The 25259-nt window shown below is 36.2% G+C and overlaps 1 protein-coding gene across 2 annotated transcripts in view; it reads right to left on the reverse strand.

The window, feature by feature from the left end:
* Ube3a (ubiquitin protein ligase E3A) overlaps positions 1-25259 on the reverse strand; it is a 234022-nt gene that overhangs the window by 49886 nt on the left and 158877 nt on the right. For both annotated transcript variants that reach the window (XM_089236467.1, XM_089236468.1), the window contains 3 exons: positions 15870-16037; positions 8536-8691; positions 8359-8432 (listed from right to left, as the gene is read on the reverse strand). In XM_089236467.1, the coding sequence (XP_089092593.1) occupies positions 8359-8432; positions 8536-8691; positions 15870-16037 (398 nt within the window). The remainder of the gene's footprint in view (positions 1-8358; positions 8433-8535; positions 8692-15869; positions 16038-25259) is intronic.

Raw genomic sequence — 25259 nt, forward strand, 5'->3', positions numbered from 1 at the left:
AAAGAGAAGAAAAGCTAAGTACCCATAAGAGCTTTCGCTGAAGGAAACCACAAAAGACAAAATAAATTTCCTGTGGATATAAAAATGGGAAACTGGTGTAAATGACAAAATAAATGACTTCAACTTTTTTGTTAGCTGTTTAAGCCATTGGCATTCCCGATTGGATTTGCGCAAATCTTTCATCATAACAAGTGATTAGTTCGGCTTGTAACATGGCCTTGTTGGCGCTTGCCGACCTTTACCCTCTATCATATACTTTATGTTTATAATTATTTTTTGTCAACTAAACAAACTTTTGTTACTTACGGACGATTTCGGTGCCGGCGTGTCACGAACTAATTTAGGGAGAAAAGAAACAAGTTTCCGAACTTGCCGTTTGGAACGCCGATGTTGATAGGGGTGCATGTGAATTACTCCTCATTTTCATGCTTGCTCTCATTTGAGAGCTATATATAACCACGTCCATGCTTCATAACAGTCTTCAGTCTCATGTAGCGCTATATTCGCCAATCATCTGAACAACTCGGCTGGTCCAATGTTCCCATCAGTTGCTCTCCAAGAATGTCTAGTGTCCATTCTCGATCTTAATACCTTCATAAATCTTGCAGACTGCGATCTGGTGTTGGCTGGCATAGTCAATAGCAGTGATCTGATACTGTCTCCTCGTATGATGCTGTCTGTTCGTCACAATGTCCGCCATCGGACTCCACCGCATGAACACCGAAATCCACGTGTAGCACTGTCGATGTCCGCGATCTAATGACGCCTCTTTGCCAACGCCCTGGGTTCATCATGATATCTGTCATCTGATTTCTACTGCTTGATCAGCGAAGCCCAAGTGTGGTTCTGTCGACGTCCACCGCCTTGTCGACGCCTTGGGTTTGCCGCCGAGTTCTGTGTGACTCTACTGACATCTGTGGTCGAGCTCATTTTTTGAAGACCATAGCCGAGTGTCACTTCCGCCCTAGCTTCTTTGTATACTTAGTATACTTTGCGATTTTCCTAGTAGTGAAGGGTTTCCCTTGATTTGATGTTTTGACTACTGTGTGCTTTAATTTGTAATAATAGAAATAAATAGTTGTTCGAAACTGTTTTGTCCATTGGCAGTTAGAGACATACGTTGCAGGCTTCTGTATATGGAAAAGTGCATTCACAATCTAGAGTATCGTTCTGAGCAGCATTTGGCATTTCAACATTGGTACAATTATTAGAAATGTTCCCTGGTGAAAATTTCATTACATCTTTAGGATCGTTGTATGATTGAGTTTCTTTACTGGCATTTGATGGCGAGTTCATATCTTGAAAAGCTGAATTAGAGGCCTTTCACACGGAGCGGATGCAGGTCCAGAAGATGTTTTAACAATTGGAATACACTGAGCCTTTCAGACGAGCCGAAATATCTCAGCACCGAGGAAATGTTCATGTGGGTCCGGACGTCGGCTGCATGTCTAGTCTGCCAACTCTCTTCGACAATGCACAGCAAATTATACAGACCTGTAAGTTTTTAAGAATGACAGTCTTTTGATACCAATTTCAAAAGCACAGTGCAAAATGTGTAAATTACGAAGTCCAATGTAAATAAGTCAAGGTGAACCAGAATGTTTTACTGCATTGTCCATCTCTTTTTTAAAGGGATCTGTTTATATTTTACCGCTCAATGCAGTGCAATCATTTTTGGCAAATGAAGAACTTTCTTTTCTAGCTCTTTGCTGAGCATTGTAAATACTGTTTATGTCTCCACATGCCCTAAAAATACAAAAGACAACTGAATGCTACAAACGTAGAATAGGCCCATGTATACAACTGCTTTGTAATGCAAACTGTTGTTTTACCCAGAGATGCCACTGGACTCTAATTTAACTGGACTCTAATAACCTGGGTCCCAGACCCAGGTTATTTGAAAAATCTGGGTCCTTTTTGAGTGAAAGTGGGTCCCTCTCAAAAAAAATTAAGGCCTCCCCCCCCCCATAATTCACTGGTATCTCTATGAATTTTCTTCTAGTATGCCCCAGGTTTTTGATCACCTGCTTATATTTCCTTGTTGAGACCAGGGTTTAAGCCACGGTCGCATTTTTTTGCAAAATGCAAAAGAAGTGGTAGCCACTTTCGCAAAAATGCATACAGGAGGTACAAAACGAGTAGACATCCAATCATCAATCATTACATTAGCAGATCTGCCAACTCCCCCGATTTAGGCGGGAGACTCCAGATTTTTCATCCTTCCTCCCGCTCTCCGGATTTGTTAAAATTTCTCCGGATTTTCGCAGAAAATTAGATTTTAATCGAGCTTTCACGTTGTCGTAGCGTCAATGATTAGCGTCGTCAATACGGAAAAAACCAATAGAGGACAGCCATAGTCATTTCCATTGAGAGGAGCCTTAAAAAGTCTCTGTGACCGCATTTAAGCAACTAGCAAAGACGCGACTTCGTTTATCTGCAATCATTTATCAGGGGTATGACCTTGGTTGCCGAAATTCCAGTATAATCGTTATTGTATTCCATTAACAGCCGTGCGGTAAACACGTTTTTTTGTCGGCAGCTTTGTAATTTGAATTTTTTTACATTGTTTCTTCCGATTAAACGTCTTCAGAAAGAAAATATAAAACTTTCAACTATGTTAAAGTGTGTGTTCTAATATAAATTATGTGCTCTAGTTTAATTATGTGCTCTAAATATAAAACTTTTAAGCAGCTTTGTATTTTGAAGTCAATTGTTTCCTCCTTCAGAAAGAAAATATAAAACTTAAAGCTATATAAAGCTTTTAAGAGTTCATATATCCAAGATTATCAATCACTGATAGCATCCAAGAAAGGAAACACTTATGCTTTATGAGCAGTATATGCAGATGTGATTTCTCTCTATTCTTCATGGAAAGACTATGGAATTATATTCTGCTCAGGGGCAATGCAGAACCTGCCTTGGGGAGGGGGGGGGCGGTGTAACTTTTTCTTGATTGATTAAAATTTTTTTTGTTTTTTCGAAAATGGGGGTTTTTTTTTGTGATTTTTTTTTTATCTAGTCTATGAGTGAAGGGGGGGGTCCCCCTCAGGAGAATCTCCGGATTTCAAAAGTTGGCACGTCAGCATTAGCATTATAGCATTTTGCTAAAGCTTTTCTCCCCATTTTCACTTTTTAGCGAAAGAAAATTTTTATCTAGCTTAAACCCCGATTGAGACTGATCGGTGGGTCATGTTCCAGGTAAGAGAAGAAGGTATCGGTGAATCAAGTATAAAATTCATTTCTAAAAACATGTTCTATCCGAAGGTTCATTTACTTTCATTGTCTACAAATAGGAAAAACTTGCAAAAAGAAGCTCATTAGCACTGGGAATTTAATGTATGGAATTCTGCACATGTAATAAATCTAAAACAAATATACAGCTGATCCCGCTTATAACGTTTCTCCCATTTAGAATGTGTGAACTTACTTTCGCGGTCCTAACAATAAGTAATTCTCATTGAGATTTCCCGTTTAAAGTGTTTTCCTATTTATAACGTTTTTTATGACGGTTTTTGAAAAACATTATAAGCAGGATCCCCTTTAATTAACACTTGAAGGCACACAGTTATATATTTACTATTAATCAATGTATAAATTCCCTTCTGATTGATTTTACATTTCGTTAAAAATATCTTAGCATTTTCAATTATCTTCTGATAAAATTTAAAGCAAATTAGATTCTCTCTCAGACACTTATCTTCTAATTCCCTATTCATACTTTGGTTTTCCTCGCAAAATGATTTTATTTTCCTTCCCTGATGGTTCACCATTCTGATCTGTCACCATTTAACTGTCACATATTTTTACACCTGAATATGGAAGCTATGTCAGATTTGTGTTGGAGAAATTTAACAGTGTGCTTATGTGTGTGTGCCCAGCATTTGGCATGTTTTGTGTTCAGTAGGTGGTGCCATCTATCTAGTGCCGCAACTAGATACTTTCACAAACGGGGCAAGTACACATTTTGGCACACCCATGTAATATAGAACAGTGCTTCTTAACCTTTTTTTTGCCCATGGGCCCCTTTGAACCATATTTTTTTCTTGTGGCTCCCCTGTCTTACCCAGAGTTTTCAACTCTCATCTAGAAGCAAGACACTTTATACATATTGAAATGATTTTTTTCAGTGAATTTATACTGAACGAAAATTTTGCAAAGAAAATTGGCCTCCAGACCACTAGCCTAGAATTTATTGATCTCCCCGCTAGTCTGAGTTCTATCAGGACCGTCTCAATATCATGGGGCGCCCTCCTTAGGTAAAGTGATGCTATGGTAGTCCCATACTTTAGCTAGAAATAAACAGCCTACACATTTCCTACTTATTTTAAAAATTAATTGTACTATACAAAATATGATAAGGTGGAGTCACTTATGGGTATGAGGCCATATCTCCCAATGGTATATATCTCCCAAAAAAAAAAGAAATTTGATAAGGTATTCTGTCGTTATCATGGCACACTCCTCAAGAGTTGGGATGCCAGGGCTCCAGCCTGGACATTGCCTGCGACGATTCTTGTCATTTTTTTATACTAAAAGTTTACTTAGACAATTTCGGTTTTTTTATCCGTGCGTAGGTTGCGAGCCATGACCCCAACATCCAGCAGCAGGAGCTCCTGGACTGGGATCTTTAATGGGTCCCCAGTCCAGGCTTTCTCACCGGATCTATAGTGTCTGTCATAATGAGGCTAACTGAATCAAAAATGAGCATTACTCTTTCCAGAACAAGATTTTCAAAACTTTACTTTCATGCGTTCATGAAAGTAAACTAATCCTTAGACATATTCGGCTCGCCGCCTTCGACCAAACCAATATTACTTCCTCCCAACAAGCTGCTCAAGCAGAAGTGCGAATTCTTTTGAAATGCGTATATTCATCACGAACAATAAGTGACCCCCCCCCCCCTCCCCAGTGTACGTCATAAGCTTGTGGGTGAGAAAAAAATTTTGTTGACAAACTTTGTTTTTAGGGGTCCAGAGCAGTTGCAAAGAAAACATTTTCAAATGGCTCTGCCAAACAAGATAGACACACATATTTCATTTATGTCATCAAACAATAAAGAAGAAAACTCTTTTTCTTGCAAGACCTCTTGAAGAAGCGTATACAAGTGTATAGCAAATCTGTTTGCTAATGGGAATAATAATAATAATATAATGAAACTTCAATTTAAAAAGGGGACAGTAATGTTTGAGTGAAAAAGGCGTATCCTGTCAACACCCACCCTGAAGACATAGCAGCAAAAACGCTTTGACCGATCTTTACAAAATATTTTTTCCCGTCTTTCAGATAACTTTGAAATAATATGGAATAAGTATTTAGAAAAAATAAAAATTATGAGGTATTTTATGGTATGAGGGGCAAACGACAAAGGACTATACTTTTGGTGGTGTTGCACAGTAAGAAAAGGTGAAATGTTCTTCAACCAATCATTTTGGGTATCACACATGTGCTTTTATTTACATCAGGATCCAAGTTAGAACGAACAGAGTATAGGAATACATTTTTTGCACAGCGTGAACCGAATTAGACCATTTCGCGCCGGCAGAAAAGTGTTACATAATGACGCTATGCGTTTGTGTTTACCTAGCGTGGCTCATCAGATCAGGGCGGTTATATTATAGTACATGGCTTTGGCATCAGCTACTCTGTCGTCTGCATGCTCCAGTTTGAAGGGAAGCGAAAGAAAACAAGAGAGAGAGTGAAGAAAACATCGGCAAAATGCGCGCCGCACGACGCATTTGACTCCTCCAGAAGCAGTGGGCCAATCACGTCTGACGTAAAGCGCTGTCGTGAGGCTTATTGCGCTCTGCGGGAAAACAGTCATGCTGCTTTTCTTATCGGTGAGTGGACGGTGTGTCGCGTTGGACGAATTACGTTGCACGCAGCACAGGAAACCTGATCCTAGGAAAACCCGGCTTTATTATTCAACAACCCGCGTGCATATCAATACAGTACAGTGTACAAAGTAGTAAAACCAGTTTTTCAAGGTCGCACGATCATGATACACGGTAAAAAAAAAAGGAAAAAAGTTGGGAAGGTTTTTCTCTCTACTTTTCTTCTTCTTAGAACTAGGAAAGAATGTGTGAACAAAATTTTTACGCGTCCTTTTCTGAAATTCCGGGTATTGAATAATGAATGTTAGTTACTGTCCAAGACCATGAAAAGTAAATACAAAATTATTTTTTCCATCTACACAGAAGTTTTAAATGACTACACTACTTGTTGAACCCTCAAACTAAGCAGATGAAAATTAATAAACGAAATGATTTACATACACTCTCCCCCAAGTAACCTTGAAAATTATATAATTTCTGTTTTGGCAGAATCATTAATTGCAATCTACAATGCTTTTGGAACAAACATACAACACATACATGAAAATATTCATCCATGATTCCCTCCTCGATTACACCAATTTTGTTGATACAATTATAAGACAAAACCGAGAAAGTAAGACAAAACCAAGAAAGTATGACAAAAGTAGGACATTTTACCAAAAAGTATGACAAGTGGGAGTCCTGTACTTTCCAAAAGAGATCTCTATTTTTCCAGGTCATGAGACAGCGCGACTATGGAAGATGGAGGAAGGGAAGTGGTGCTGACTGAGGAATAAAGAAGCATGTATGTTCTCGGAAAGAATCATTTCACGCACACTGGAACAAATTTTTTTTACTGTACTTTTTTGAAATTCCAGGCACACTGAGACAAAATAGGCTATTTTACCGCAGAAAAATATGAAAATACACTATTGGAGCAAGATGGTGCAAAATGTTTATTTTGGTGCAGTGCGGCACAATCAGCACAGAGTTCACACCCCTGCATTGTACCAAACTAATTACATTAATTTGCTCGTTAAATCCTGACTCTACCTAAAAGCAGGATCGTTATAAGTGGGTCTGACTGTATATCAAACAGCATCTTTTTATTCTGCATTTTACCATGAGATGTTGTATATAATTAAAGAAAAATACTAACATTTTGCTCAATTCCCATTATTGATCTTCTATAAGTATGAATGCCACCATTATACATAAAAATTAGGTCACATTAAATAGTTTGTCACAGCCTTAGATGGGATGGGAAAAAAACCAGCAGCATTAAAACACCTACAACACATTCTTTATGTTTTCTGCGGCAAAGATGAAAAGAGGGGGTTTTATCAGACTACAGCAGCGATCTCAACCTTTTTGACTAACAGAACCCTGTGTAACTTGGAGCTTTTTTTTGCATAAAATTTTTATGGCAAAACACACTGTACGCCTCTTTTTATTCATCTATCAATTTTGTGGATTTATTTTATTTTCCTCGAGTCACAGCGGAGCACCGGTTGAGAACCACTGGATTACAGTAAAGAATGCAGAATACGGCGATACCTCAGCCTACTAATGTTTTGACTAACGAAAATATTTTTCAAGATTTTTTAAGTCTCTGCTAACAACCATTTTTGTTGTTATGAATGCACGTGACAAGTTAACACAACCAAAGTTATAAGTTAAAATTCTGTGGCAATCATTATTAGAATTACTCTTACTCAAGCCAGATTAATTCCTGTCCGGCTCAGAGTCTTTTTTCAGATGGCCCCTTGGGCCAAGTGATTTTTCTGAGGTCCCTACTTGGGAATTATCAAAAATTTGAATTACTTCTCATTTTTAAGAGCCCCCTTTTCTCTTGAGAACTCTGGGCCATGCCCGGGTGAGCCTGTGCATTAAGACAGCACTGGATGTTTCACCCTTGTCTTTAAAATTTTTGCACAATTTCATGTAAAATGAGAACTTAAACTAATAGAAAATGCGTAAAAAAAAAAGGAGTCTGTACTGGGATATTTTCAGTGCAAGATATTCTTGTAATCAAGTTCAGACACTCTAAAAGCTCATCTTTTCAGACAGAGAACTTATCTTTCCAACATAGGAGAAAGACAACTAAGCCCACCAAATGATATCTGAGCACACCTACCAAACCACTACCTCCTATACTCTTCAATATATAGAATACAGGAAGTACCTCATGCTGCTGATCGTGTCAGTCTTCTGCAGTTTTTGTCTTTTTTATAGTGCTTCTTAGTGTTTTATAAAACTTATCCTCAGCTTCTGAGAATGAATTAAATGATTTTCCACAGAAATCTATGAGAAAGTCAAGTTTCAGCTAAAATAAAGATTTAGGCCAACGAATGTGATTTCTGAAGATTCAGCAAGTAAATATAGTTCATCTGTGTTAGCCGAGATATCATTGTACAAGGAACTTGAAAAATTGAAGTACTCGAAAAGGAACTGGGAATATTTTCGTTCGCATGCTTAACAGCTTTTTAGGTTATCGATGACAGATCAGAGTTTTGGGTTGTGGATGACAAGTATATAAGCATACCTTATTATAACTGTTTCAGCAGTATAACCACCATCATAATCAGTAGATTCTTCTAAAGCATTGAAATCAAAGTTCTGCAATAAAATTATGTGAATTAGAGTTTAGAACCATATAAGAAATTTCAATAATAAAAATTAAATTGATAAGGCTTTGAGATAGAGGAGAAATATAGCTTACTTTGCTTCCACAAACTAACAGTTCGACTTCCTCAGGTCGAAAAAGCAATTTTAATGGACTGTCATCAGTAACCATTTGGAACCCTCTTTTGAATGCTCTAAATTGTTTCTGAACAGACTGGTTCAATAAAAAGCTGGCGTACAACTCTACAAATTCCTAAAATGTAAAATATCAGGCATGTTTAAAGCAAGGCACAGCACAAAGAACCATACAGTATAATCACTTAAAAAGTGTCACCCATAGAGCCAAAATTTTACTTCTCAAGCAAAAATGTCTCTTATTAGTGTTATTAGCTTCATGATAATAATAAATGTTATAAGGAAATGGAGACTGTCTTTGGTATATTAGTTAGTGTACTTGCCTGGTATGCACAGGGACTCCAGTTTGACTCCAAGAGGGGACAAACAACTTTTCTTTCCACAGATTTCTTTCAGCATAACATCCAGAGAAGACCCTATTTCCCAATTTCCCAATATATTTCGAGCTGGAAAAAACATCTATCTAGAAATGCCCCTAATTGAGTGGTATGTTTAAATAATGTACATTATATACATACAGTCGGACCTGCTTATAAAAAAGTAGAAAAAAACAGCAAACTGTCAGTTACATGTGACCTTCCTTATATCTGTATTGATTTAAATCGGCGTTTCTCCCATGGTCCACAGTCAGACTTGATAATTAAATTATTCACCCACTGTAATTGATATTAGTATTATCCATACAGATTCAAATAAAATTATACCTTCATACTTAGGTTCACCATACATCATCGAAGAGAATGCAGGAAATTTCGATATTAAATACAGGATATCACTAGATTTTGCCAAAAATTATAATTTATTACTTTAAATGCAATTTGCTAATTACTGCCAAAATTGCTGAAGTGTGTGGAAATAAAGAGCTGCTACAAATCAAGCCAACTACTAATTACAGTTAAAATACGAATACAACGCCACAACAGGCAAAATGCCCAACGAGGTGGCTGAGAAAAAAAAAGTATGACTTTGGTGCAGGTCGGATTTGAACCCAGTCCGTTCGAGGATTGTTCCTATGTATCTCAAGCCATGCCTCTACCGATCGCGCTATTGTAGCAGTACAGTAAATGTACAGTATTTCATGAAAAAATACTCAAATGATCTGATTATATTTGGTATATCTGATTGAAATATGGTAAACTGGGATATTAAATAATAATCTGTAAAATACAGGACATCACCAAATGTCATAAAAAACATTTGGCAATTATGAAATTAAAAAATTAAAACATTACCAAAAGTAGACGCAATCACTGATCATATTTAAAATTACTGAAAAATGCTGGAAAAACTATTAAACCTGACAAATATGTGAGATAAATATTTATAATTTTTGCAATAATTATCATATAATTTATATTATGAACATGTTGTGTGTGTTATGACTTTAGTAATAACTATGGATTCAAATAAATATCATTGAAAAAAGGTAAATGGGACAAATGTATAAAAAAAATCAGAACAAAAATTACAGGAATGTCCCATAATACAGGACGCAAGTGGTCTGTCAAATTGCTTTCTTTCAATACAACTTGTATTAACAAGTGGAGAGGACATTTCTATATGCATGTGGCCATCTGGTGGTCTATGTCATTCACGAGCTATTGATTAGTTGATTGCTACCACCATCCATTTACGGAGCCTTTCAACATATATATACAACATATAAACAAGGTTGAAATATTCTATCTGCTTCCATAGCTTAGATGGTAGAGCACTCGTCCGGCAAGCGAGAGACCTGGGTTCGAGTCCCCGTGGGGGCAGTGATGAATTTTGTTCCTTGTAATTTTCACATCTCCACAAATAACCAGTCTTTCAATGAATCTTGTATTAACAAGTGGAGAGGACATTTCTGTATATAAAGAGTAGTAGTTGACACAAATCACTTTTTCTGATGTGCACTTCTGGATATTAGCCAAAATTAAGAAATGAGTTGACTTAGCCACACATAGCAAGATTAATCTTTTATTGCCAGAATCTTTTGCTGCTGTTGGATGGTGAAAAGTAATAGATAATAACAGCGCATACATTTTCATGTATGGAAGGTATAGTAAATTTTTCTTGTATAAAAATCCTTTAAAACTATTTGTATACTTAATGGGAATAAACTTGTTTACAGTGAAACCAGAGAGGGGCAACAGCATAAGGGCATAGTGCATAGCATTCTTTTTTTTTTCCATAGCAAGCACAGTGCCATCTCACAGTGGATGCTATCACCTTGCATTCTAGGAGAATCAAAGCAGTTATGTGTGATATTAATACCATTTGAAAAACTGAAAAAAGAATATGGCAGCAGCATTGCCATCTTAAGGCATGGGCCTGACAGGCATGCCCTGGTGGCCTCAAGTGTAGAGAGGACCTCATGATGTGGTTATAGTTTTTGAGAGTAAGTATATAAAATGGAAGGCAGATATTTCTGCTTGGGGGTTGGGCTGCTAGCTCCAAAATACAGCGAAACCTGTATAAAACGGAAGGTCAATAGACTGAATTGTCTTAGACTGAAATTATTTTCCATTCCTGACAGATTTCCATTTTATAGAGGTGCACATAAAAATATATGCAGTGATTTATTTCTATTATTTACAAAACTTGTTTTGAGAACATCCCCATAACTTCTATAAACCAACGAATGTAAAACAGACATGTATATTATTATTTTGAATTTTTCATGTTTGCTGTTTCGAATAGAACTATACATTTGAAATTTCATATTTAGTGCACTTATAGTTAAACTTCAATATAAAACGTTCTCCTGAATAGCAATAGAGAATGAGCACACTTACTTTTGTCAAAAATGGAAATTTTTTAACACAGTGAAATCTTGATGTAACAATATTCTGCAGACCAAGAAAAAATATCGTTGTAGAGAGATTTATCATTATATCGAGAGGCAAAATTTTCCTTACATGCGATCACATTTATGCTGGGGTTGTCATCTTTTCTACATCTACATTATTAATAGCATCAGAAAATGTGCTTTTATGTATTTATTCGCCGCAAAAAAATTGTAATTGATTGATTTATTATAAAAATTCACCAAAATGCATTGCGCCTGTAAAGAAGTTTGCATTGCACTTGTGTATATACACAGAAAGTAGCAATACCAATAACTTATTTTAGTTTTCAGTGATTTTTAGAGCAAAATATTGATGTTATCAGATGCCTTCAGAAGAAGGAAAACAAGTGATATAAATTCAAAACGGTTTTGAACAAAATATAAAAAATATCATTTTATAATGATTTCAAATTTTCCTAAAAATATTGTTATAGAGGGATTTATCATATTAAATGGTATTGTTATATCGAATATCATTGTGTAGCGAAGTTTCACTATATTTAAAATAAAAATTGAGACATTGCATACCTTTTTTTAAAAAAACAGTGACAACCAATAACGTTTGTGAAAGAAAGATTCTACATTTCTGTAACATTTAATTTTGTGTTTTAACACACCTGCAAACTCCATTTTTTTGTTCAAATTCAATATGCGTTTCTTGTTGCTGGCAGCCATCTCTACACTGAATGAAAATCTCTGCAGTAGTCAAAACATGGTATCTCTAAATTGTGAACAATAATTCAGTCCCCTTCACATATTACTCTTCTGAAGTTATCTAACTTTTTCCAACGACATGAGATATTTTTGACGTATTTTTAGAGAAGCAATCGAAATTCAAAGGCACAAAAACTGCTTCAACAGAAAGGAAGAGAGGATGAAAATAAACAGTGCTTGGTTTCCCACAGGGCCATCATTTCAACTTTTCCAGGGGCGGGGGGGGGGGGGGGCCAAAGCACATGTACCCAATGTATGTATATAAACTGAAGAGCCAAAAAAAAACTGGTACAGGCATGCGTATGCAAATAAAGAGATATGGAACCAATCACAGTACGGCGCTGCGGTCGGCAACGCCTACATAACACAACAAGTGTCTGGCATAGCTGTTAGATCGGTTACTGTTGCTACAATGGCAGGTTATCGAGATTTAAGTGTGTTTGAACGTGGTGTTATAATCGGCGCACGGGAGATGGGACATAGCATCTCCGAGGTAGCAATGAAATTTGAATTTTCACGTATGACCATTCCACGAGTGTACCGTGAATATAGGGAATCCGGTAAAAAATTAAATCTACGACATCGCGGCGGCCGGAAAAAGATCATGCAAGAACGGCACTGACGAGAATCATTAAACGTGACAGACGTGCAACCCTTCCGCAAATTGCTGCAGATTTCAATGCTGGGCCATCAACAAGTGTCAGCATGCGAACCATTAAACGAAACATCATCGATATGGGCTTTCGGAGCCGAAGGCCCACTCGTGTACCCTTGATGACTGCACGACACAAAGCTTTATGCCTCGCCTGGGCCCGACAACACCGACATTCATTGGACTGTTGAGGACTGGAAACACGTTGCCTGGTCTGACGAGTCTCGGTTCCAATTGCTTCGAGCTGATGGACGTCTACGGGTATGGAGACAACCTCATGAATCCATGGACCCTACATGTCAACAGGGGACTGTTCAAGCTGGTGGAGGCTCTGTGATGGTATGAGGTGTGTGCAGTTGGCGTGATGTGGGACCCCTGATACGTCTAGATACGACTCTGACAGGTGACAGGTACGTAAGCATCCTGTCTGATCACCTGCACCCATTCATGTCCATTGTACATTCCGACGGACTTGGACAATTTCAGCAGGACAATGCGGCACCCCACACGTCCAGAATTGCTACAAAGTGGCTCCAGGAACACTCTTCTGACTTTAGATACTTTCGCTGGCCACCAAAATCCCCAGACATGAACATTATTGAACATATCTGGGATGCCTTGCAACGTGCTGTTCAGAAGAGATCTCCACCCCCTTACTCTTACTCCTACGGATTTATGGACAGCCCTGCAGGATTCATGGTGTCAATTACTTCCAGCACTACTTCAGACATTAGTCGAGTCCATGCCACGTCATGTTGCGGCACTTCTGCGGGCTCGCGGGGGCCCTACACGATATTAGGCAGGTGTACCAGTTTTTTTGGCTCTTCAGTGTAGTTCGTAACATTATGAATTCAAATTTTAACATTTATTCATTTGCTAGAGAGACAAATTATGAAGCAATTATGCAATAATTACGATGCTTGAGAAGCTGGATGCATTGATTTATATGATATATTTGTGTGGTCCCAATTATTTCTGTGAATTTTAGTATATTGCAAAAAATTAACATTTAAATAAAATACATTCCATAAACTCTAACCAATTAACTAAATAATTTTTAAAAAGAAACCGATGACTATTCTTATAGACCTGTTGGAAGGACACCCTAGTCCTTTAGGGTCACAGAGTGAATGTTCCTATAATTTTATGTTCAGTTATTTTTATGTATTTTTGTTACTGTTTTTGTCTTTTTGTATTAAATTGTCATGTTACCAAAAAAAAAAAAATAATAATAATAATAATGTAAATAAATAAAAATACCAAATCAGTACAAAAGAAAAATGTCAAAATTTTTCAACTGCTGAAGAATTATGTACATACCGCTCTGATTATGGCATTGATATATTATTCTTATATTGTTTGTACTTTTAATCCATCTCACAATTTCATGGTGAATTAGAACAAAATGTACAGAAGTTGAAGCAAAATAAATTAATAGTTGGTGATATTAACGGGCCCCCACTGAAAAAATTAGAAAAAGTAGAACTGGGAGGGTACCCCCGCATAGACATCATATAATTATAGCATAATAAAAATATCCAAAATTTTTTTCTACTTTAAAAACATTTTTCAATTAAATTTTTTATTCATAGCACTATTTCAGTGTCTTATAAGATTGACTCAAGCCAAAGCAAAATGACAGAAATGGCTTGGTTAAAAAAACAATTTTTGGCCAAAATGGTGTACTAACACAACTACAAATACAGTAAAACCTCTATAAGTTGTCACCAAGTTATCGGAAAATTATGACGACTTAAGCGGAGTTCTGTCAGTTTTAATGTGCAATGTTATGAAAATCGTATAAATTTAAAGTAAAATAACATTTATTAAAGTATGAATCAAAATAACAATATTAATAAAATTTATTGCGAAAGAAAAATAATAACACACAATTTTTTATCTTTTTTATCTCTTATTACTTAAATTATTGTGGTGAAATGTACTGTACACTTTGATTTATACTAGTAATTTTTAATTTATAGACTAACAGAGTAACATGTTTGAATAAGTAGCTTTTCTTCATAACTCTCTATCACACATTAATTTCACATATACATCAAATTTAATTTTAGTGTTTGAATTCTTCATCAGTAGTTCATGATGCAACTACAAAGTAATCTCGAACAATTTGGACTTGGTGGATGGGCCCTGGGCAGGGAAAAGTAAACAAAAGACCTCAACACTTGAGAAAGAATGTCCGATTTTTTTGAACAAAGATATTATGTTGAAATTTCAAGCCCTAAATTAGTAGAGTCCATGCTTTCTATGATTATTTATTATCCATGCCCGCGTTGCACTTTGACTTACACTAATTTGATTCTTCGACCACGGTAAAAACATGTTTACCATGATGGTAAAAACCATGGTAAATACAGTGCCAACCCTAATTTTGAGCCATTGGCTGGTAATTGTAGAAACTTCCTGCACACAGTTCACAAGTAAAAATCAAACATATAGAAGTTGCTTAGAACTATTCCTGCCGAAATGAGATCAAAATATAAAATGACTTTACTTGAAAAATATCAGAGATCCATGATGCTTGAGAGTAACACAGTTGAATAAAGGGTTAAAAATGATAAGCTTCGACTTTTCAAGACTCAAAGTGGGGAAAAATTATAATAGAAATAATTCATTACCTCTTCAGGAAATTATTAATATTATATAATTGAGGTTTGTCTAAAAATAAACGGTTAAGCAAGCTGGTCTTTTTCCTAGAATGGTATCAATTTAAACAAATTTTTTTTCTATACATTTATCAAATTTAATCGGAATAAAAACTACTGATTTAAGCAGTTTATCTTCTCATCCACCAACAAAAATCTGAAATCTGATTCTACAATACAACAAAATTATAATTATTTTTACTGAGCCTGCCTTTTTCTCAAACCAATACATCAAGGAAATAGACCTTTTCTGAATATTATGCCAAGGTGAACTCAGAAAGGAAAGCCATCTGATTCTCGTTGAAAAGCAGATGATTTTTTCTCTCAGAGTTCATTTCGGCATAATAACCAGAAAAGGTCTATTTCCTTGAATTGTTTTATTATTATTATTAGACAATTTCTATCTCTGATGAAAAGTATGAAAGTTTACATACTTTTTTATTAGACTGATTCACCAAAATATTATCACCATTTTCAATCAAGTCATGAACAAGTACAGTGCCAAAAACATCCTGATAAGTTATGCGAAATGTCTGCAGAAAGACTGACTCAACATCACAACCTTCATATGACAGCAAATCTTGTAACCCTTTACTCAAACTCTATAATAAGATATCAAAGGGAAAAAAGATGTATCAATTAAATCCAGTTATGTGATTTAAAATAAATAATCACTTCAATATGATATACATAGAATACAGGCCTAGAAGTGAAAAATTTTTTAATTTTTTATTTGGGTCCTTCAGAAACAACTCCCCATGTTCCACAGAGTATGCCACGAGGCTTACAAACGTAAGTAACAACAACAAACATATACGGTTCAAGAAACTCAAAAATTGCAATACAGCGTAATACAAAAGAAAGGAAAAATCAGATCAGTATGTACAATAACAATATACGAATGCAATTCAAAGCGCAATATTGCACCAGTGAATGCCATATGGTATCAATGCAATGAAAAAAAAAAAATTCAATACACATACATGAATAGAAAAATATACAACCACACATAAGTGTATACAGTATAAGTACACACATACACATATATATACACACACTAATACATACATACAAAGATAGTGAGAAAAATTAAAAAAAAAAAAAGAAGAAAAAGGAATTAGTACTTAAATGAAAATTTTGATTAATTATTCAAGAATCAAAAACAGCACTTGCAAGGAAAATGAGAATGTACACAAGTACACACTGTATATACAAAAATAAAATAGAAACCAATTATTTTTTCGCAACGATATTTTGTACATATATTTTTAGAATACGAAGGACTTCCTTTGATCTGACCAAATCGAACAATGCAGGCGGCCAAGAAATAGACAGTTTCTTAAGTTCTTTTCTGAAATGAACCCTCTCCTTCGTTAGATTTTTGCATGACAGAAGAAGATGCATAGGATCTTCTTCATTGGTTCCACATATACACAACGAACTACTGGCAAGTTTCATTCTCGCGAGATAACTTTGAAAATTCCCATGCCCAGTAATAAATTGGGTCAGATGGAAATTTGTGGAGAAATGGTAACACTTCATTCTCGGAATCGAAGGGAAGAATTTCTTTACCGGCCTGGCATTTTTGGAACTGACATATTCTGTGTTCCACTGATGGATTGATTTGTGTCGATACACATATTTATAGTGAGATTTTGGGACTTTCACATTTTCTATGACATTAAGAAGTGTAGCAGACCGTGCGAGATCATCTGCCCTCTCATTCCCAGTGATGCCACAGTGACTTCGAACATGTGTGAAATCGATTATATATTTTTCCTTTTTAAGATCATTTATAAGACATTGTGTCTCCAGCACAAGTTTTTCTGTAGAATTTATATTTTGTAGACTTTGCAAAGAAGAAAGAATCTGAACATATCAGCGCGCTATTATTATCGTTTCCAACACAAAATGAAATCCACTTGGTGGCAAGATTCAAGCAGAGGAGCTTGGCTCGAAAAACAGAACAGTTATTTTCTAATCTGAATTGGCGAAACAGGAGCTCATTCTCTTGCTTATAAACAACGTAAGCGAGACCCACTTTGCCATCAATTTTACTGCCATCAGTGTAACAGATGAGATCGTAGTTAGGAAAAGGCTCTTTATTGTAATTTACAAGTGCGATAGCAGCTCGTGTCGCTGGGTGCGGAAGAGATGAAAAAAGTACTATACCCGAAAGGGAATTGTCATCACAATTTCTTGAAAATATGTTCTTGGCCTCGCTATTGTAGAGGATAAGGATGTCAATAGGTGTTTGCCCAGAAATAGCAAATAGTGCCTCGTAGCTAACTGAACGATATCCTCTAACAATGCTCAAAAGAAATCTCTGCTGAACTTTCAGAATATTCTTACAATTTATTTTCTTTTTCAGGGAATCACCCCAAACTCTGGAAGCATATGTAAAAATAGGAACGATGGCCTGATTGTATATTAAACACAAGACAACAGATTTCAATCCAAATGTATTCTGAGATACTCTCAAAAGGCCATTCAAAACACTTTCACATTTCCTAGAGAGGTATGTGATGTGTTTTTTCTACTGGAATTTTTTGTCGACAATGATTCCTAGATATTTCATTTCTTCAACTTCTTCAACTGCCACTCCATCCAGAGTTACATTGACTCCACCTCCATCCGGACATTTTTTATGCACCATCATAACTTTACTTTTTTCAGGATTGAATTCCATCTTGTAAGATTTGGCCCAAGAAGTAACCAGATCGAGAATTACCTGAGAAGTTCCGCAAGCATCAGTAAAATTCTTCCTTTGAACAATCAAAAGCAGATCATCAGCAAAAGCAATCTTTGAGCAGTATTCGTGATTTGAAAGCACACGCAGGAGGTCATTTATTATCAAGTTCCACAGAAGGGGTCCAGATACCAATCCCTGCCGACATCCTTTTTCCGGTTAAAAGACTTAAGAAGCATTGCCTAGAGAAATTTCTGCTAAACGATTTTTCAAAAAACTTTTGACCAGCAAGTAAATGTTTTTTGGAGTTCCACCTTTCCTAAGCAGGTGCAAGATCCCAGGCCACCAAGCGTTATCAAAAGCTCCCTTGAAGTCTAAGAAACATAAAATTGTATACATCTTTTTCATCTTTCCCTTCTTTACGACATCACACAAACGTGCAGTGGCATCCTCCGTTGAGCGCTGAGGAGTGAATCCAAACTGGTCATCACTCAGTTGACCCGTCTTCGAAAAATGCCATCTCAGACGCACAGTGAATAATTTCTCCAGGCATTTGCCCAGGCAAGACAAAAGACTGATGCATCTGATATTATTGATTTCAGTTTTAGATGTTCTGTTTTTCGGTATAGGTACTACCCTCGCTCTTTTCCACGACAGAGGAAATACGCCGAGTTGTAAACATTTGTTGAATAAGAGATGCAATAGCGTCGGGAAAAATTGGTGGAAATGCTTAATAATGTCATTGTCAATTCCATCAGGACCCGGAGACTTCCCCAGTTTCAATTTCTTAACAACACCATTCACCTCATCAAGCATAAAAGGTACATCATCAGCTGTTTCGAATGGAAGTGCAGCATCTGACCGGATGGCTCTGTGAGTATCATCATCGTCATTTCTCTCGTCTGGAGGAAAAGACTTATCAATGATTGCGCTGATGGACTCTCCATATGTTGTCGTGAAAACTCTCGGAGAAATTTCAATACCAGATATTTCAACGGTCCTCGAAAAGTTGTTTTTGACTGATTTGTAAATTTTTCTCCAAACATTATGAGTGTCAATATCAGAAAGAAATTTCTTCCAGGAGGTTAGTTTTGCTTCCTTTAATTTGAGGTTATAATTATATCTGGTTTCAAGGTATTTTCTCTTGTAGATATCTTTAATAAGCAGAGATTTCTCTCTTTGGGATCTTCGTCTAATGGCATTAAGCTGCTTTCTCAGGCAAGAAATTTCAGCTGTCCACCAAGGAACAATGTGTTCCCTTATTCTCTTAAACGGGATAGAATCATTTGCTGCACTGATGATTAAGTCTTGTAGTCTCTCGACTAGAACCTCCAACAGTTCAGGATCAGAACATTCTTGTAGACTTCGAACGAAATCCTTTTCAAAATGTGAACAAAAGGTTTTGAAACGGCTCCACTTTGCTCTCCTGGTGTCAAAGAGTTTCGTCATCAAAGGAGGTAGCGGATTTCTTCTATTTGAGAGACGTATTTTAAAAGCAATCATTCTGTGATCAGACATTGAATCAATATCTGGAATGTTCCAATCTATGATTTGTCTAACAATTTCTTGACCGACAACAGTGACATCGATATAACTGCTTCCTTGATTACCAACAAAAGTTGGGCCAAAGTCCTCATTTACAACAAGATGTCATGTGCAAAAGAAGTTTGTGAGTTTGAGTCCTCGAGAATCAGTATTAGAGCTATGCCACAGATCTGATTTACTGTTGGCATCCATCCCCCAAATAAGTCGAGAAACATTCATGTTCGAGAGAGTTGAAGAGAGTTTACCGAGATCCAAATCAATGTTTTTAGCTGGTTCAAAATAATAAGAAAGAAGAGAGGAAATCTATGCCTTCAACTGAAATATGTACAGTAACCATGTTGAAGTCAGTGTTACAAACATCCAGAAAAGAAAATATTTTCTTAGATCGGATGACGATGGCTGCCTTCACCACATCCGCGGACCGATGAAAATGAACTGTGTAAGAGGGAAGAAACCCCGGAAGACTGCCTGCGAAAAAATGCAGCTCTTGAATAAGAGCTATATCAATGTCATCAGATTCCATGTTTAAAATAAGTTGCTGCGTAGCTCTTTTACATTTATGCAAATTAATTTGTACAACTCGCAGACAAGATCCCGAATTCAAATTATTATTCATAATGGATTCGTGAAAGGGAAAGATTTCTCATAAAATTGTCAGTCGGACAGCAGCTGTCGTATGGTTTATGATTTACATCCACACACTTAGATGGATTTTTGGTTTTTGCGTTAAAACGAATGCAGTTGGCACAAACATTTTGATTTTTCTTATCCCAATCAACACTTTTGTGTTGACCAGTACAGCTAAAACATGTAAGAACACCTCTACATTCACTAGATTTATGATTGTAACCCAAACACTTGAAGCATCTATTCATCACAACAAAGTCCTCCACAGTGCACATTGACCAGTCAAATCTAAGAGATTTTTGTAGTAAGCATCGCTTTCGGACTGCCGCAGGAACATTGACAATAACATGTCTCGAGTCATTGAACTTTTTCCCCAACACAAATCTGAACCTCGATTCTTTGCTGTCACTGTCAGAGGAACATATTTCCGGATTTTGGTCAAACATTACTTGGACCAGCTCTTCATCACTGACAGAATTCGGCACATACTTGACCAAGATCGATGGTTGTCTGCCCCTCGGTATTTCTGAGACAAAGTTGGAACATCTTTTCGTCAAGGCCACGCGGAGCTTATTTCTGTCATTTTCGGAAACACATTTAATCACAACTTCATCATTTTGAATTTTTCTCAGTCCTTGGATTCCAATCCCCATCTCTCTCGGATTTATTTGCTCTTTGATAAGTTTTTTGACCTCTCCAAAGAGCATTTCTGGCCCTCAATTGAACTGACAAATAAATCGCACATTTGTGACGATCGTTGGTCTTGTTTTGCTAAAGGCTCGATAGATGGCGGCACAGTGCACACCTGAGCGTAGGTACGACTCACAACGGATTTGAGAAGGGACTCTTCACAAGCCTTGCGAAAATTAGCAGACTTTAATCGCTCAAAATTAATGGTAATCAAACTTAAGTGAAAATTTGAAGAAAGAAAATTAGAAAAATAGGAACATAACTGACAAAAATTAAGAGGGAAAAAAAATGGAATTCCCAAATTACCGTGGCATTTAAAAATGTTGTGCCTTCGAGAGATTCACACCTTATATATTTTACTTATAATGTATTATCTATTGATATTTTACAAAACTCAAGTTCTAACAAATTTAAAAATCTTTCATTTCCACAGAATGTGGGATCAAAAACAATGTAAATAGCAAAACTAAAAAGAAATTAATCAAATTTCTGTTGTTACTTGAAAGGTCCAATTAATGATCTTGATCCATTTTTCCCCCTGTGCTTTTCAGGAAAAACCTCTGTCTAAGTGCCATAGAAATGTAACACATGCATGCTTAACCCATTGCCCATGGGCCAAGTGTGGCCCCAAGAGTCATCTAATGCAGCTCACAACTTCAAACCTAATTTTATAAAAATCAACTAAGTGACACATTTCCAGATCGCTCAAGAGACACTGCGGCACAGTTTCAGGTCATTCAAGTGGCTCTCATCACAATCCCATATTACTTAAATGGCCTGCAGCATATTTACAGATCACTGTGGCACAGTTTCAGATTACTCAAGTTATCCGAGCTGCTGTCCGCTCAGCCACCTCTTTGGGCATTTTGCCTGTTGTGGCGTTCCATTTGTATTAAGTGACCTGTGACATATTCCTAGATCACTTGAGTGTCCTGCGACACTGTTCACAAACACACAAGTGACTCATGGCCAGGGTTGTTTCGTCTAAACCACGTTGGTTTAAACCTTGGTTTTTTTCAAAAAATCAGATAAAAGTGGCCTAAATATCATTTTTTCCTTGAAAAATATCATATTTGTTCATTATTAGCCAAAATGTTTTATTTTTACCACATTTTATATCCTTGGGGTACATTCTGATGGTATATTTTTAAATGGCATAAGTTGGTATAAGTGGTTTTTTTCAAAAAGTCTCATAAAAGAGGCCAGAATATATATATATTTTTCATATGAAGTATCTTAGTTATTTAAAGGTATATACAAAAGCCAAAATTTCTCATTCTTACAACATTTTCTAACCTTTGGCTACATTCTGATGCTCTCTCTATCTTAAGCAAATTCATGAATAAGGATTGCATCACACATCTAAATGTAGTGGTGTATTATCTCACAGGGTTTCTTTTCCCTTCACAAAGAAGCAGCAACAGTAGTGACACCATCATGCTAGGGGCAGGTGGTCCTATAATCCAATAAAAACACCAGCTGTACTTCAAGGACAAAGACTAGTGTACTAGTTGTTACATTACCTCACATACATTTTCATTTTCTTCCCCATAAGAAGTAGCACATCTCCTACTGTATATCTCCCAGTCTTAATATTCAATAGTTGTTTTTTTTATACTTTAACACACACACTGTTAAGCCCAGTTAATCAAGGTTCTACTGTATAGTAGTAACAGATTTATGAAAAATAATCAGCTATATACAGGGTGATTATAATTAAAGTTTTGATTCCAAAACTATTCAATAAGTACTGATCGGAATGACTTGAAAATTTTCATGGATACTCCTGAAGCAATGGACGTTTCTTTCGCAAATGAAAAAAGTGCAAAATGTGCAAGTAGACAATGCTGTACTTGGCCAGCAGTATAATCTATTTTGTGCAACCACATCATTTCGGCACTTTCACAGCATCAGTGTGTGGATAGAACTTCTATCAAGATACACATTGCAATACCAGCAAAGCAGCTGCTGAAGACCCATTTTGACAGGATGCACCTTAACCCTTGCAACTTCTGGCTGTGGGGGTACCTCAAAATGTTATAAACAGTGGTCAGATTGCAAACTTTGGTGAATTGCAATCTCCAGCACATTCCCTATATGTTAGAAGTTTCTCATTCCTCAGGAATATGAACGGGGGAAAGGGGGCACGTTTGGTTTAATAAAGCTCAATTGCAAGCACATCCACATTATGACCATGGCATATTCCGATTCTGCTGTTGAACAAGAATTTTTGTGCTTTCAACCTCATAGCCAGAACACGCAGTGGACAACATATTTAAAATTTTTTGAGTAAGTTGTAGTTATTTGTTCAATTACTTCATTTTTTTTGTGATGTTTCTGTGAATTATGGAGTCGTGCAATGCTATAATTAAGTTATAATTTTTTTGCCATGACTGGCTATCATTTCCATTCTGCGAGCAAATTTCCCACATGTTGGATGATGTCATTAATTTTACATTTTTAAGTATTTTTTCCCCTTTATGAAATAAAATTGAATTTTTTCAGGAATATTCATGTCAATTTTCAAGTCATTCTGACAATCGTTCTTTTTTTACAGTGTTTTACACACTAATGCAGCGTTTTATGGTAAAATGGGTCAAGTCTCTCCTCTAGATGCTGAGAAAAAACAGATGCTGAGTAAAAAGGTGTCAAGTCCAGGACGTGACCCCCCCTTTTTACATTTAATTCACAAGACTGCTAACAGGTGGCAGCAGGGTCTTCCTGTTGAGTTACCTTCATAAGAAGGTTTTCTTTGTTTACATTGTTTTTGTTTTGTTATTTAATGTTGTTTGTTTAAAACGTAGTAATTATGTTGTAATTATTAGTACAGAAAAGGCGCAAAAAATTTTATGATGCAATCATAGCAGCTAAAGAGCTTTGCCAAAAACAGCTATATTTTCTGTCTGTGTATTGACTATATGGCTACTGTATCCTCATCTCGGATTCCAGTGCAAGATATCGACAATTTTAGCAAGCTGAGTGTTAATACCTTCGGTATTCATAACCTAAGAGATTGTAAAATGAAATGTTTTGTTTATGACAAAACAAATGGAGGCAAAGGACATTATAAAGTTATGTTCTTTTTGAAAAATATATTGATGGATGTGAAGATGGAAAGATCTTGTAACTTTTTATGGACAACTGTGGAGGGCAGAATAACACATTGATGAGGTTTTTGATGTTCTTAGTAGAGTCTGAATGTTTTGAGGAAATTAAATTTCATTTCCCCATCAGAGGGCATTCTTTTTTACTGTGATAGGGATTTCGCTCTGATAAAAATACTTATCAAGAAGAATGTGAGATTGTACACAGTGGACCAATATGTGGATTTGATCAACCAGAATGCATCAAAGTTTACTGTACGCAATACGTCAATGGTATTGGCTCACGAATCTTCCCACTAAGAAAACTTGGTGTACCACTAATGTAAACTTGGTGTACTCCAAAGCAAAGCTTATTCATAGGCAAAACTTCCAATAATCAAAGTAAACGGGACGACTAGAATAAAACAAAAAATACATCCCAATGAAGTATAATGATTTTCAGGACCAGATTTTTAATGCACCAACCATTAACTCATTAGACGTAACCGGAAGAGGAGTACTTCGATCCCCCGTCTAATAGAAAGTTTGTATAGTATAAAAAGCTAAATAAAGTTTGTTTTATTGTGTACATTTGTTTGTTTATGTGTTTTCCTGAGACTTTTCATTAGAGAATTGGGGCTCTAAAATGTTTAATTGTAAAAAGGGGCATGTTTGTATCAGATTTTACTCTCTCGTGGCTATTCTTAAGTAATAAAAATTTAAAATCCTCTTTCAGGGCTTCATTAAATGCATTCCACAGACACAACAATTAAATTTTTTACTAAAAACAACTATTGGAGAAGATATACGTTTTTTGCCTCTCCTGAAAACTTGAGAAAATGTGACATGACCCCTTTTACATTAAGCGATTCAAATACCAAAAGCAAAATTCTGTGATTTTTGGCGACTTTCCTGTGACCTTTTCTCATTCGCAGGATTCCCACTATAAAAATTAGAAAAAGTAAAATGGGGTGGGGTACCCCCCCCCCCCCTAGACAAAATAATCATGGCATAATAAAAAAAAATTGCTGTAATTTTTTCAAAAATTTTAATTTTTTTTTTTCTTCTTCATAGCACACTATTTCAGTATCCTGTAAGATTGATCAAGCCAAAGCAAAATGATAGAAATGTCTTGGTTACAAAAAAAATTATTTTTTGTCAAAATAGGGTGTTAGCAACCACAGATAATT

This window comes from Pholcus phalangioides, unplaced genomic scaffold, assembly GCF_987345545.1.
Source record: "Pholcus phalangioides strain wild (caught in Gottingen) unplaced genomic scaffold, Ppha-v1.0 ptg000009l_1, whole genome shotgun sequence".
Taxonomy (NCBI): Eukaryota; Metazoa; Arthropoda; class Arachnida; order Araneae; family Pholcidae; genus Pholcus; species Pholcus phalangioides.